The 12,589-nt window shown below is 40.9% G+C and overlaps 2 protein-coding genes across 33 annotated transcripts in view; one reads left to right on the top strand and one right to left on the bottom strand.

The window, feature by feature from the left end:
* LOC102115526 (V-type proton ATPase subunit S1-like protein) overlaps positions 1 to 9,776 on the bottom strand; it is a 112,821-nt gene extending 103,045 nt beyond the window's left edge. For 10 of the 32 annotated variants that reach the window (XR_012413816.1, XR_012413817.1, XR_012413818.1 and 7 more), the window contains exon 1: positions 7,179 to 9,500. Coding sequence is in view for 16 of the 32 variants with exons in the window: in XM_045393987.3 (XP_045249922.2) it covers positions 7,179 to 7,335 (157 nt within the window). In the remaining 16 variants the exon portion in view is untranslated. Of the gene's footprint in view, positions 1 to 7,178 lie in introns of all 32 variants that reach the window. The other 22 variants (XM_073993742.1, XM_073993750.1, XM_073993753.1 and 19 more) reach the window with 4 other exon arrangements.
* A 20-nt stretch (positions 9,777 to 9,796) lies between these two features.
* On the top strand, positions 9,797 to 12,128 carry RPS23 (ribosomal protein S23). The gene is made up of 4 exons (XM_015451662.3): positions 9,797 to 9,860; positions 10,344 to 10,503; positions 11,670 to 11,790; positions 11,933 to 12,128. The coding sequence occupies exons 1-4, from the start codon at positions 9,857 to 9,859 to the stop codon at positions 12,077 to 12,079; spliced, it is 432 nt and encodes a 143-aa protein (XP_015307148.1). The 5' UTR covers positions 9,797 to 9,856; the 3' UTR covers positions 12,080 to 12,128.
* The last annotated feature ends 461 nt before the right edge of the window (positions 12,129 to 12,589 follow it).

Here is a 12,589-nt window from a genome sequence, read left to right as displayed (position 1 = left end):
AGACCAAATTAGAAAGAATTTCAAAAAAGTATCTAAGCTTCCACTTTAATAAACCAAAAAAGAAAAAGAAAAAGAGCAAATTTAAATTCAAAACAAGCAGAAGAAAGTAAATAATAAAGGCCAAATGACATTGAAAACAAACAAACAAAAAAACCAATAGATTGCTTGATAATTCATGCTGAAAAAAAAAAAGAAAGAAAAGAAAAAAGTAAAATAAATAAAAACAACATAAAATTAGTGAAACAAAAGCTGGTTCTTTGAACAGATCAATAAGATTGTTAGACTTCTAGCTGACTGCGATGGTTAATTCTGTGTATCAACTTGACTGGCCCTAGGGATGGCCAGATTCAACATTATTTCTGGGTGTAACTGTGAAGTTGTTTCTGGATAAGATTGGCATTTGAGTCAGGGGACTCAGTAAAGTAGACTGCCCTCTCCAATGTAGACATCATCCAATCCATTGAGGGCTTGAAATAGAACAAAAGGCAGAGGAAGAAGGAATTTGCCTCTTATTTCTCCCTGACATCTCATCTCATCTTCTCTGGTCCTTGGACTGAGATTTACACAGTGAGCAGCCCCAGTTCTCAGGCCTTCACACTCAGACTGAATTAAACAACTGATATCTTTGGTTTCCAGCTTGTAGACAGCAGATCGTGGGACTTCTCAGCCTCCACAACTGCATGAACCAATTTCTCATAATAAATCCTCCGTGTGTGTGTGCGTGCGTGTGCATGCATACACGTTCTATTGGTTCTGTTTTTCTGAAGAACCCTGACTAATACACTGACCGAGAAACAAGAGAGAAAGAGAGAAGACACAAATCACCAAAATCAGGAATGAAAGATGAGAAATCACTATAAATCTATGAATATTAAAAAGATAATAAGAGAATATTACAAACAGCTTCATGCCATAAGTTAGACAAATTAGATGCAATGGACAAATTCCCAGAAAGGCACATACCATCAAAGCTCACTCAAGAAAAAATAACCTGAATAGCACTACATCTACTAAAGAAATTGAAGTCATAGTTTGGAACTTTCCAACACAAATATATAACATATACATATATATACATGTATGTATATATACACACCCATAATAGAATGTCATAACAGCTTTATGAAATAATTTTGAAAACTTAGATGAAATGGATAAATTCCTAGGAAAATGACTTACCAGATCAGACTCAAAAAAACCCTACAGTTTTACAAGTATTTCTTTAACTATTAAAGAGATCTAAGCTGTGGTTAATAACCTTCCCATAAAGAAAACACCAGGCCCCAACGGTTTTACAGGATGTTTGACTAAACCTTCAAGGAACAAATCATCCCAATTTTATATGAACACTTAGAGACAACAGAAAAAGAGGAAGTATTTCCCCAACTAATTTCAAGTACAGTTTAATATTTATATCATAATCAGACATGACGAATACCTCTTCAAATATTTACGGGTCATATATGTTTCCTTATGATATGCCTATTCATGTTTTTTGTTTGTTTTGTTTGTTTGTTTGTTTATTTTTGGGAGACGGAGTCTCGCTCTGTTGCCCAGGCTACAGTGCAGCAGTGTGATCTTGGTTCACTACAACTTCTGCCACCCGGGTTCAAGCGATTCTCCTACCTCAGCCTCCGAAGTAGCTGGGACTACAGGCAGATGCCACCACGCCCAGCTAATTTTTTTTTTTTTTTTTTGTATTTTTAGTAAAGAGATGGGGGTTTCACTATGCTGGCCAGGCTGGTCTCGAACTCCTGACTTCAAGCGATCCACCTGCCTCAGCCTCCCAAAGTGCTAGGATTACAGGTTTGAGCCACCACGGCTGGCCTATTCATGTCTTTTGTCATGTTTTCTCATTGTATTATTTGTTCTCTTCTTCTTGTTATGTAGAAGGGATTTTTTTGTTTGTTTCTTTTGAGACAGAGTCTCACTCTATTGCCCAGGCTAGAGTGCAATGGAGTGATCTCGGCTGATTGCAACCTCTGCCTCCTGAGTTCAAGTGATTTTCCTGCCTCAGCCTCCTGAGTAACTGGGATTACAGGCATGCACCACCATGTCTGGCCAATTTTTGTATTTTCAGTACAGAGGGGGTTTCACCATGTTGGCCAGGCTGGTCTCAAACTCCTGACCTCAGGTGATCCCCCTGTCTTAGCCTCCCAAAGTGCTGGGATTACAGGCGTGAGCCACCGTGCCTGGCCAGAAATTTTTTAAAATATTAATCCTTTGTAAGTTTTGTGGCTATGGATAGCAATCCTCAGTATGTAACTTGTCTTTTTACTTTCTTTCAGATATTTTTTGATGAAGAGGGTGTTAATTTTAATATGATCAAACTTATCGTTCTTGTCATGTGCAGACTAAGTTCAAAAAGATATTCACCTTTGTTCTCTATTAAGAATTTCAAAGTTTTCTTGTTGATATTTAAGCCCTTAATTTATCCGGAGTTGATTTTTGCTTTCAGGGTGAGATAGTGACACAATTTCATTGGGTAATCACTTTTTGTGCAGCTCCATCTTTTTTAAATATTAATTTATTTTTAATTATTTACTCTTTAACAAAATCTGTGTATATTTATGGTGCACAACATATTTTAATATATATATACATTGTACAATGGTTAAATAGAACTAACATATGCATTACCTCAAATACTTTTGTATAATTTTTCTGTGGTGAGAGCACTTAAAATCTACTCTCTTAGCAATTTTCAATATATACTTTGTTATTTATACAGTTGACCCTTGAACAACATGGGGTTTAGGGATGCTGACCTCCCCACACAGTAGAAAATCTGTGTATAACTTCTGACTTTCTAAAAACTTAACTACTAATAGCCTACTGTTGACTGGATAACATAAACAGCCTATTAACACATATTTCATGTTACGTGTATTACATACCATATTCTTACAATAAATTAAGCCACAGAAATGAATGTTAATAACAAAATTATAAAGAAGAGAAAATATATTTACTACTCATTAAATGGAAATGGATCACCATAAAGGTCTTCATCCTCACAGTCTTCACATTGAGTAGGCTGAGGAGGAGTAAGAGGATGAAGAGTTCTTGCTTTCTCAGAACGTCAGAGGTAGAAGAAAATCTGCCTGTTTTGGACTTGCGCAATTCAAACCCATGTTGTCTGTGGGTCAACTGGAGTCACCGTGTTATTCAACAAGTCTCTTGAAAATTTACTGCTCCTGTCAAACTAAACCTTTGTATCCTTTGACCAACATCTCTCCAAATACCCCCAACTCCCATGCCCATCATTCTACTCACTTCTTCTATCAGTTCAAAATTTTTAGATTCCACATATAAGTGAAAACATACAGTATTTGTCTTTTTGTGTCTGGCTCCTTTCATTTACCATAATGTCCTCCAGGTTCATCTATGTTGTTGCAAATAACAAGATTTCCTTCTTTTTTTTTTTTTTTTTTTTTTTTTGAGACAGAGTCTCGCTGTGTCGCCCAGGCTGGAGTGCAGTGGCCGGATCTCAGCTCACTGCAAGCTCCGCCTCCCGGGTTTATGCCATTCTCCTGCCTCAGCCTCCCAAGTAGCTGGGACTACAGGCGCCCACCACCTCGCCTAGCTAGTTTTTTTTGTATTTTTAGTAGAGACGGGGTTTCACCGTGTTAGCCAGGATGGTCTCCATCTCCTGACCTCGTGATCCGCCCATCTCGGCCTCCCAAAGTGCTGGGATTACAGGCTTGAGCCACCACGCCCGGCTGATTTCCTTCTTTTTAATGGCTGAATAGTATTCTGTTGTGTATATAAACCATTTTTAATTTGTCCATTCATTTACTGTTGTACTGATTCCATATCTTGGCTATTGTGACTAATGCTGCAATGAACATGGAAGTTCAGACATCTCTTTGACATACTGATTTTATTTGCTTTAGATATATACCCAGCAGTGAGATTGCTGACTCACACAGTAGACAGATTTTTTTTTTTTTTTTTTTGAGACAGAGTCTCGGTCTGTTGCTCAGGCTGGAGTGCAGTGGTGCGAGCTCTGCTCCCTGCAACCTCTGCCTCCTGGGTTCAAGTAATTCTCCTGCCTTAGCCTCCTGAGTAGCTGGGATTACAGGCACCTGCCAATACACTCAGCTAATTTTTGTATTTTTAGTACAGACAGGATTTTGCCACATTGGCCAGGCTGGTCTGGAACTCCTGACTTCAGTTGATCCACCCACCTCAGCCTCCCAAAGTGCTGGGATTACAGGTGTGAGCCACCATGCCTGGCCTGATTTTTTATTTCTGCAAACCCTCCACACTGTTTTCCATAAGGGTTGTACTAGTTTACATTCCGCTGAATGTACGCAAGGGTTTCTGTTTCTCCACATCTGCACTAACACTTAGCTTTCATCTTTTTGGCAATAGCCATTCTAACAGGTGTGAGGTGATCTCTCACAGTTTTAATTTGCATTTCCCTGATGATTAGTGATTCTGAGCATTTTTCATATACCTGATATTCATTCTTGTGTTTTCTTTTGAGAAATGTGTATTCAAGTCCTTTGCTCATTTTTCAGTTGGATTGTTTTCTTGCTAGTGTGTTCTTTATATATTTTGGACAGTATCACATACATGCTTTGCAAATATTTTCTGCCATTATGAGGTTGTCTCCTCTGCTGTTTCCTTTGCTGTGCAGAGGATTTTTAATTTGTGTAATCCCATTTGTCTATTTTTACTTTTGTTTCCTGTGCTTTTGAGGTCATATCCAAACAACCTTGTCCAGACCAATGGACAAGGGGAGCTTTTCCCTATTTTTCTAGTGGTTTACAGTTTCAGGTCTTGTGTCTAAATCATTAATCCACTTTGAGTTGATTTATACATATATCGTATATGCATCCAGTTTCATTCTTCTGCATGTGGATATCCTATTTTCCAAACACCACTTACTGAAGAAAATGTCCTTTCCCAGTTTGTCCTCGCAGCATCTTTGTCAAATATCAATGGACTGTAAGGCCTAGTGCGGTGGCTCGTGCCTATAATCTCTTGACTTTGGGAGGCGAGGAGGGCCCATCACTTGTGGTCAGGAGTTCAGGACCAGCCTAACCAAAATGGTGAAACCTCGTCTCTACTAAAAATACAAAAATTAGGCTGGGCACAGTGGCTCACATATGTAATCCCAGCACTCTGATAGGCAGAGGAGGGTGGATCACTTGAAGTTAGGAGTTCCAGACTATCCTGGCCAACATGGTGAAACCCCATCTCTACCAAAAATACAAAAATTAACTGGACATGGTGGTGCACGCCTGTAATCCCAGCTACTCAGACGGTTGAGGAAGGAGAATTACTTGAGCCCAGGAGGCAGAGGTTGCAGTGAGCCAAGACTGCACCACTGCACTCCAGCCTGCGTGACAGAGTGAGACTCCATCTCAAAAAAAAAAAAAAAAAAATTAGCTGGGTGTGGTGGCGCATGCCTGTGATCCCAGATACTCAGGAGGCTGAGGGAGGAGAATCACTTGAACCCAGGAGGTGGAGGTTGCAGTGAGCCGAGATGGCGCCACTGCACTTCAACCTGGGCAACAGGCTGAGACTCTGTATTCAAAAAAAAAAAAAAAAAAAAATCAATTGACTGTAAATGTGTGGAATTATTTCTGGGTTTCTCTGTTCTATGGCTCCATGTGTCTTTTTAAATGCCAATACCATATTGTTTTGATTATTATAACTTTGTAGTGTACTTTGAAGTCAGGTAGTATGATGCCTCTAGCTTTGTTCTTTTTGATCAAGATTGCTTTGGCTATTCATGGTCTTCTGTGGTTCCTTTGAATCTTAGGATTATTTTTTCTATTTCCCTGAAAAACATCATTGGGATTTTTTAAGAGATGTATCTCACTATATTGCCCAGCTTGGACTCAAACTTCTGGGCTTAAGAGATCCTTCTACCTCAGTCTCCTGAATTTCTGGGAGTACAGGGACACTTTGATAAAGATTGTATTGAATCTGTAAACCATTTCAACTAGTATAGACGACCTTAATAATATTAATTCTTCCAATCTGTGAACATGGGATGTCTTTCCATTTGTATGTGTCCACTTCAATTTCTTTCATCAATGTTTTATAGTTTTCAGAATGCAGACCTTTCACCTTCTTGGTTAAACTTATTCCTAAGTTATTTCATTTTTCTTTCTGTAGCTATTATAAATGGGATTGCTTTCTTGATTTCTTTTTAACATAGTTGTTAGTGTATAGAAACACGACAGATTTTTGTATGTTGATTTTACATACTGCAGCTTCGGTTAATTCATTCGTTAGTTCTAACAAGTTTTGGTGCAGTTTTTTAAGGTTTTCTATATACAGGATCATATCACGTGCAAACAAATAGAATTTAATTTCTTCCTTTCCAAACCAAATGCCTTCTCTTTCTTACCTAATTGCTCTGGCTAGGACTTCTAGCTCTACCTTTTTGAAAGTCCCTCCTTTACCCATTGATCTGACATCTACTTTTGTCATTTAATAATATTCTATACTCATATGAATCTCTTGCTGGGATTTGTTCATTCTGTTCTATTCAACAATTTGTCTATTTCTGTACCAAAATTGTACTCTCTTAGTTGTACTCTCTTAGTTGCATTAAAAATTCCCATATCTGGTAGGGCTAGTCCTTCTCCGGAAGCATTATGGCTATTCGTGGCTCTTTACTCCTCGAGCTTTGATTTCATGTTTCATCTCTGTAATTATTTTCCTGCAAATAGTCTTAATCCCTTGCCCTCCCTCCATCATACTTATCTGACTAGACCTCAACTCCAGCCATTTAAATCCACATCCTCACCTATTCAGTAATTTCACTGAACGAATCTGAAGAAATACACATAACTCACTGATGTCACTTCATAAACACAGATTTCAAATGGGCTCTCAGAACTGCTCAACAACCCTATTTTCTTGTCAATGTGTTTTCCTACCATTCTAGATTAGGAGGCAGTATAACATACGGGTCAAATATAAGATTCTAAAACCAGATTACCTGGGTTAAAATCTTAGTTCTACCACTTACTAAATATGTGAGCTTGGGCAAGTTAAATTCACCAAAGCCTCAGTTTTTGTATATCTATCCCTCAGTAAAATTCCTTATGAGAATAAAATGAGTTAATAAATATAAGCCAAAAATAGAATCTGGCACATAGTAAGTACTATCTAACGCTTGTATTGTCATTGATAATGATTTCACATCTTACCTTCTCTCCTCAAGCCTTTTTCTCCCACTCTCTCTTCGCTGATGGCCTTGCTTTTTATTTCATTGAAAAAATAAGTCAAAAGTGAAGTTCCACAACCTCCTATCATCAAATCTTCCAATTTACTTGCAGCTGTACCCGTCACTCTATTACTGTACATAAACTGTTATTGTTCCTACAGTTAACTCCTCCACTTGGGCACCCTTCTAGTCTACTTAAGGACTTGCTCCTGCAATTATCCCCTTTCTCTGCTGAATAACCCATTTTTAATTTTCTCAACCTGATCAGCATACAAAAATGTCATAAAAGTGGTCATCTTAAAAATAAAACCCTCCAACTTCACATTTCCCTCCTAAAAGGGTCCCATTTCTCTGCACATAAAAAATGTCTTGCAAAAATTGTCTATAGCTGCTGTCTAGACTTCCTTCCCTCCCATATTCTCTTCACTCTGATCCCATCAGCCTTTCACTTTCAGTACTCCATGGAATCCCCATTTGACAAAGTGACCAGTAACCTCCACATTTTCAAGTCCAAAAGACAATTCTCAGTCCTCATCTTCTCTCTTTTCACACTTTCTCACTCCCTTCTTCACTTGGCTTTGAACAGAGTGTAACATTGGCCACTGTTTCTTCATCTGTTTTGCTTCACCTGCCGTCTTTTCTGTACCACTAAACTTTGGTGTGCTCAGGACTCTAATCTTCCTCTGTTCTACCTACAGTCATCACCTAAGCTATCTCAATCAGAGCCATAGTTTTAATACTATTTACTCATTGATGACTCCTGAGCTTCATATCATATATCCAACTGTCCACTCCACATCCCTGGATGTTTGGCAGCTCAAACTTAACATATCCAAACCAGAACTCTTCATTTCCTCCTTTGAAATTTGCTCCTCTCCTAGTATTTCCCACTTTAGAACTCACCCAACTCACAACTCTACAACTCACCCAAGTGCTGAGGTAAAAAATCATAGGGGTGTAATTAACTCCTCTCCCACATCCTGCAGTCCTGAGCAAATTCTGTTCATTCTACCACCAAGCAGTGTATCTGACCCAACCACTTTTTACCACCTCCACTGAGGGTCCAAGCTATCACCATCTCTCCTCTGAACTATTGCAATACCTTCCGAAGGGGCCTCTCAGATTCATGTCTTTTTCTCCTCTCAACAGCCAGAGTAATCCCATAAAAATATAAATCTTATTTTGCTACCAACTCCCATGCTCAAAACTTTACAATGGCCTTAAATCACCAGAAGAGTAGAAAAAAGGCTTTACCATGGCCTACAGGCTCCACATATTCCTGTGTAATTCTCAGACCCCATCTAGTGCCACACTACTCCTCAGTCACTAAGCTCCCCTTCTTCACTGATCTTTCAGTTCTTAAAAAGCACTAGCCCCTTCTACATCTCGAGATGTCTCCTTAACCTACCCTATCCAGAGTAGCCACCCCCATTCCCAAGTCACTATCACCCATCCAGCTATATTTTCTCTATAGCGCTACAGTATGTAAAATGATCTATTTAATTATTTAATTTACATCTATCTGTCTATCTGGTCTGTCCTCTCACACTTAAAATATAAACTCTATCAGAGCAGAAACCTTCACCCTCTTAATTTAACTGCCATATTCCTGGTACCTACAACAGCGTCTGGCACATGGAAGGCATTTTTTAAAATCCTTGCTGAGTGAACCAATATCCCAGAAACCTCTCATAGCTAGTTCATCTTACAGGAGAAACAGTATTAGAGTTAATTAAATGGCCAGGCGCGGTGGCTCACGCCTGTAATCTCAGCACTTCGGGGGGCCGAGGCGGACGGATCACTTGAAGTCAGGAGTTTGAGACCAGACTGGCCAACATGGTGAAACCCCGTCTCTACTGAAAATACAAAAATTAGCCGGGCACGGGGGCGGGCGCCTGTAATCCCAGCTACTCAGGAGGCTGAGGTGGGACAATCGCTTGAACCCGGGAAGTGGAGGTTGTAGTGAGCCGAGATCACACCACTGCACTCCAACATGGGCGACAGAGTGAGACCTTGCTTCAGGAAAAAAAAAAAAAAAATTAAATTAAATTAAATGACTCGCCAGTCCAAATAAAGGGCAGCTTTAGGGTTAAAGGCGCAGTCTGGCTCCAAAGCTTGGGGTTTTAGTTACTATATTACATTGCTTCACTACATTTTACAATTTACTGTGCTGCTTGTGAGCACGAATTAAGGCTCAGAAGTCTAATTTTCCAGACTACTCGCAGGACTCCCGCCCCAGTACTCTCTACAGATTCAGCTCACCGACTCCTTCCTCCTTGGACCTAGCTCCGCCCAGCCCAGCCCCGCGACCTGCTCGACGTAGCTTCGGCAAGGGCACCTACGCGGTGAGCGGGTCCCATGCAAAGCATTCTGGGATTGGTAGTCCATGTTCCTCCGGTCTCCAGCATTCTCATGAAAAGGGGGGAAAAAACCCATGCAAATTAGGTATCTCTGAATTTCGTGCACATTAAATAAGACGCAGATTCTAGCTCAGGAAAGTGATGTAAACCCGTTGTTTTCAAAGGAGAGACTCCAGCCTCGGGTCAGGCGCGACGCAGACAGCGGCGCGGGGTCCTTGACTGGGTGGGGCTTGCTCGCGGTGGTTTGTGGCTCCTTCCTGTGCTGCTTCTCTCTTTCGCTCAGGCCGGTGGCGCCGACAGGATGGGTGAGCTGACCTGGCCAGTCTAAGGGCGCCGCAAGTGGGACTTGGGGTCTTAGGGACTGGGGGGCGGATGCGAATAGAGTAGGGAGGGGGATGCCACGGCGAGGCTTCGTGGCGGAGAGGCTCCATGGCGGAGGGCCGGGGAAGCGCCGCTCCGGGCCGCACATGGTGCGGCGTGGAAGGGGCCAGTGAGGCGTGGAGGCCGCCGAGGTCGGGGTACCGAGGGACACAGGGAGGCCGGCGCTTCCTCCCAAGCATTCGAGCGGGGCCTAGTCCTTTGGGAGAATACATTCTCCGGAGCTCTCTTCGAACGTTCATTAGTCGGTTCAGGGGAACCTGAAGGCCAGATGTTTGGCCCACAGGCCAGTAAATAGTACGAGAGCCAGTAGGCTTAAGGGTTTATTCCAGATGAGGCGAGTGTCTTAGAAGATGGGAAACATGTAGATGGCGTGTTTTTGCAGAAGAACTAAAATAGTTAATTTTCAGGCAAGTGTCGTGGACTTCGTACTGCTAGGAAGCTCCGCAGTCACCGACGAGACCAGAAGTGGCATGATAAACAGTACAAGAAAGCCCATTTGGGCACAGCCCTGAAGGCCAACCCTTTTGGAGGTGCTTCTCATGCAAAAGGAATCGTCCTGGAAAAAGTGTAAGTCCATTGCTTCCGTCAGTTTTAGTTTATTACAGGAATTCGAGACATAAACTTACGAATTCCTATCTTAAAAGTAGTTACAGGTTTTTGTGTAGTAGTGTTCATTTGGGCATTACGGGGTAAAATTGCAAAGCGTTTATTCTGTTTAAAAGTTGGTAAAATTAGTGTTTGGGAATTAGGTAGTTAAGGTTTTTACTTAACGTTGGCCTGGGAGGAATTGGAGAAGATACTAACAATGATGAAGTAAAGGACACAAACACTTTTACTGTGGGAGCTGTTACAAGTAAATGTCACGTGTCAGCTATCGAATCTGCAATCAAATGATTTTTCGACTTGATAAAGGTAAGGTGAAAAGAAGTGACTTGAATCAGAATTAACTGAGGTCGTACACCTAAGATTGAGACATGAAACTGCCAGTACTTGACTGGTTTTGACTTTTAAAAATGATAATTTCACATAGTTCAATCGTATATGATGGTAGATCCATTTGAACTCAGACTTTCTAATTTTTTTTTTTTTTTGAGACAGAGTCTAGCTCTGTCGTCCAGGCTGGAGTGCAGTAGCGCCATCTCGGCTCCCTGCAACCTTAGCCTCCCAGGTTTAAGCAATTCTCCTGCCACAGCCTCCCAGGTAGCTGGGATTACAGGAGCCCACCACCATGCCAGCTAATATTTTGTATTTTTAGTAGAGATGGGGTTTCGCCATGTTGACCAGGCTGGTCTCAAACTCCTGACCTCAGGTGATCCGCCTGCCTTGGCCTCCTGAAGTGCCCTGATTACAAGCGTGAGCCACTGTGCCCAGCCCAGACTTTCTAATTCTTATCCTAGTTTTTTTTTTTTTTGAGACGGTCTCTATACAGGCTGGCAGTCTTGACCTCCTAGGCATAGATCCTCTCACGTCAGCCTCCCAAGTAATTGGGGCTACAGGCCCATGCTGCCACTCCAGTCTAATGTTATAACTGTAAAAGGTCTAGAAATTTCCCCCATTGTGCTAATGAAATTAAGACTGGCAGAAAACTTGGTTGACATCACAGGACTTTCGCTCAGCCATTTGAGGTTAGATTGAAAAGATAGAAACAGTTTCTCAGTAGTTCTCTAGTTAATGTGAAAAAATTATCCTTTTTCAGAAAGCCAGCTCACTCTGCTATGCCTTTTATATTTCAGAGGAGTTGAAGCCAAACAGCCAAATTCTGCCATTAGGAAGTGTGTCAGGGTCCAGCTGATCAAGAATGGCAAGAAAATCACAGCCTTTGTACCCAACGACGGTTGCTTGAACTTTATTGAGGTGAGTATTTCAACTGCTTTGTACCTTCTGTTCTTGGGGTGGGCTCCCTCACATTTTTATCTGATGCAAGGGAGTTTCCTCACATGAAAGTATTTTTGTGATTGCCATTGACACTAGAAATAAACTTTTTATTTTATTCCAGGAAAACGATGAAGTTCTGGTTGCTGGATTTGGTCGCAAAGGTCATGCTGTTGGTGATATTCCTGGAGTCCGCTTTAAGGTTGTCAAAGTAGCCAATGTGTCTCTTCTGGCCCTATACAAAGGCAAGAAGGAAAGACCAAGATCATAAATTTTAATGGTGAAAACACTGTAGTAATAAATTTTCTTATGCCAAAAAATGTTTGTATCTTATTGTCCCCCGTTCTCACCACAAAGATTGTGTTCTTTACCATACGTCCCCTGCCTTTTTTTTTAATCCTAAACCAGCGAACACAGGATCTGTACCAATTTTAGGAGATGATAAGACAGGGTTGTTTCAGGATTCTCTAGAGTTAATAACATTTGTAACTTGGCACAGTTCCCCTCATCCTGTGGAATAAGAAAATGAGATAGAGCTGGAATAAATGTGCAGTATTGTTGTATTACTTTAACAACTTTAATGCAACTTCAAAAACTCACTTAAATTCTAGTGAGATGCTTTCTTTTTAATTCTTGGTATTTTCCATATCTGGTGTGACACTTCAAGCAGTTACCAAGTTTCATGGCACATAGATAATCTTAGGTACCCTTGGAAATGCACATTCTTGTATCCATCTTTCAGAGACCCAGGTGATAAATAGTAACCTCAAAATTGCTCCCC

The sequence above is a fragment of the Macaca fascicularis genome, chromosome 6 (assembly GCF_037993035.2).
Source record: "Macaca fascicularis isolate 582-1 chromosome 6, T2T-MFA8v1.1".
Classification (NCBI taxonomy): domain Eukaryota; kingdom Metazoa; phylum Chordata; class Mammalia; order Primates; family Cercopithecidae; genus Macaca; species Macaca fascicularis.
Note: the sequence above shows the minus strand (reverse complement) of the source record. Positions and strands in the feature narration are given on the sequence as shown.

Excerpts from the sequence above, each read along its gene's own strand:
- RPS23 (XM_015451662.3), top strand. Across the intron at positions 10,504-11,669 it reads GGAATCGTCCTGGAAAAAGT|AGGAGTTGAAGCCAAACAGC; the intron begins GTAAGTCCATTG and ends TTTATATTTCAG. Across the intron at positions 11,791-11,932 it reads GTTGCTTGAACTTTATTGAG|GAAAACGATGAAGTTCTGGT; the intron begins GTGAGTATTTCA and ends ATTTTATTCCAG.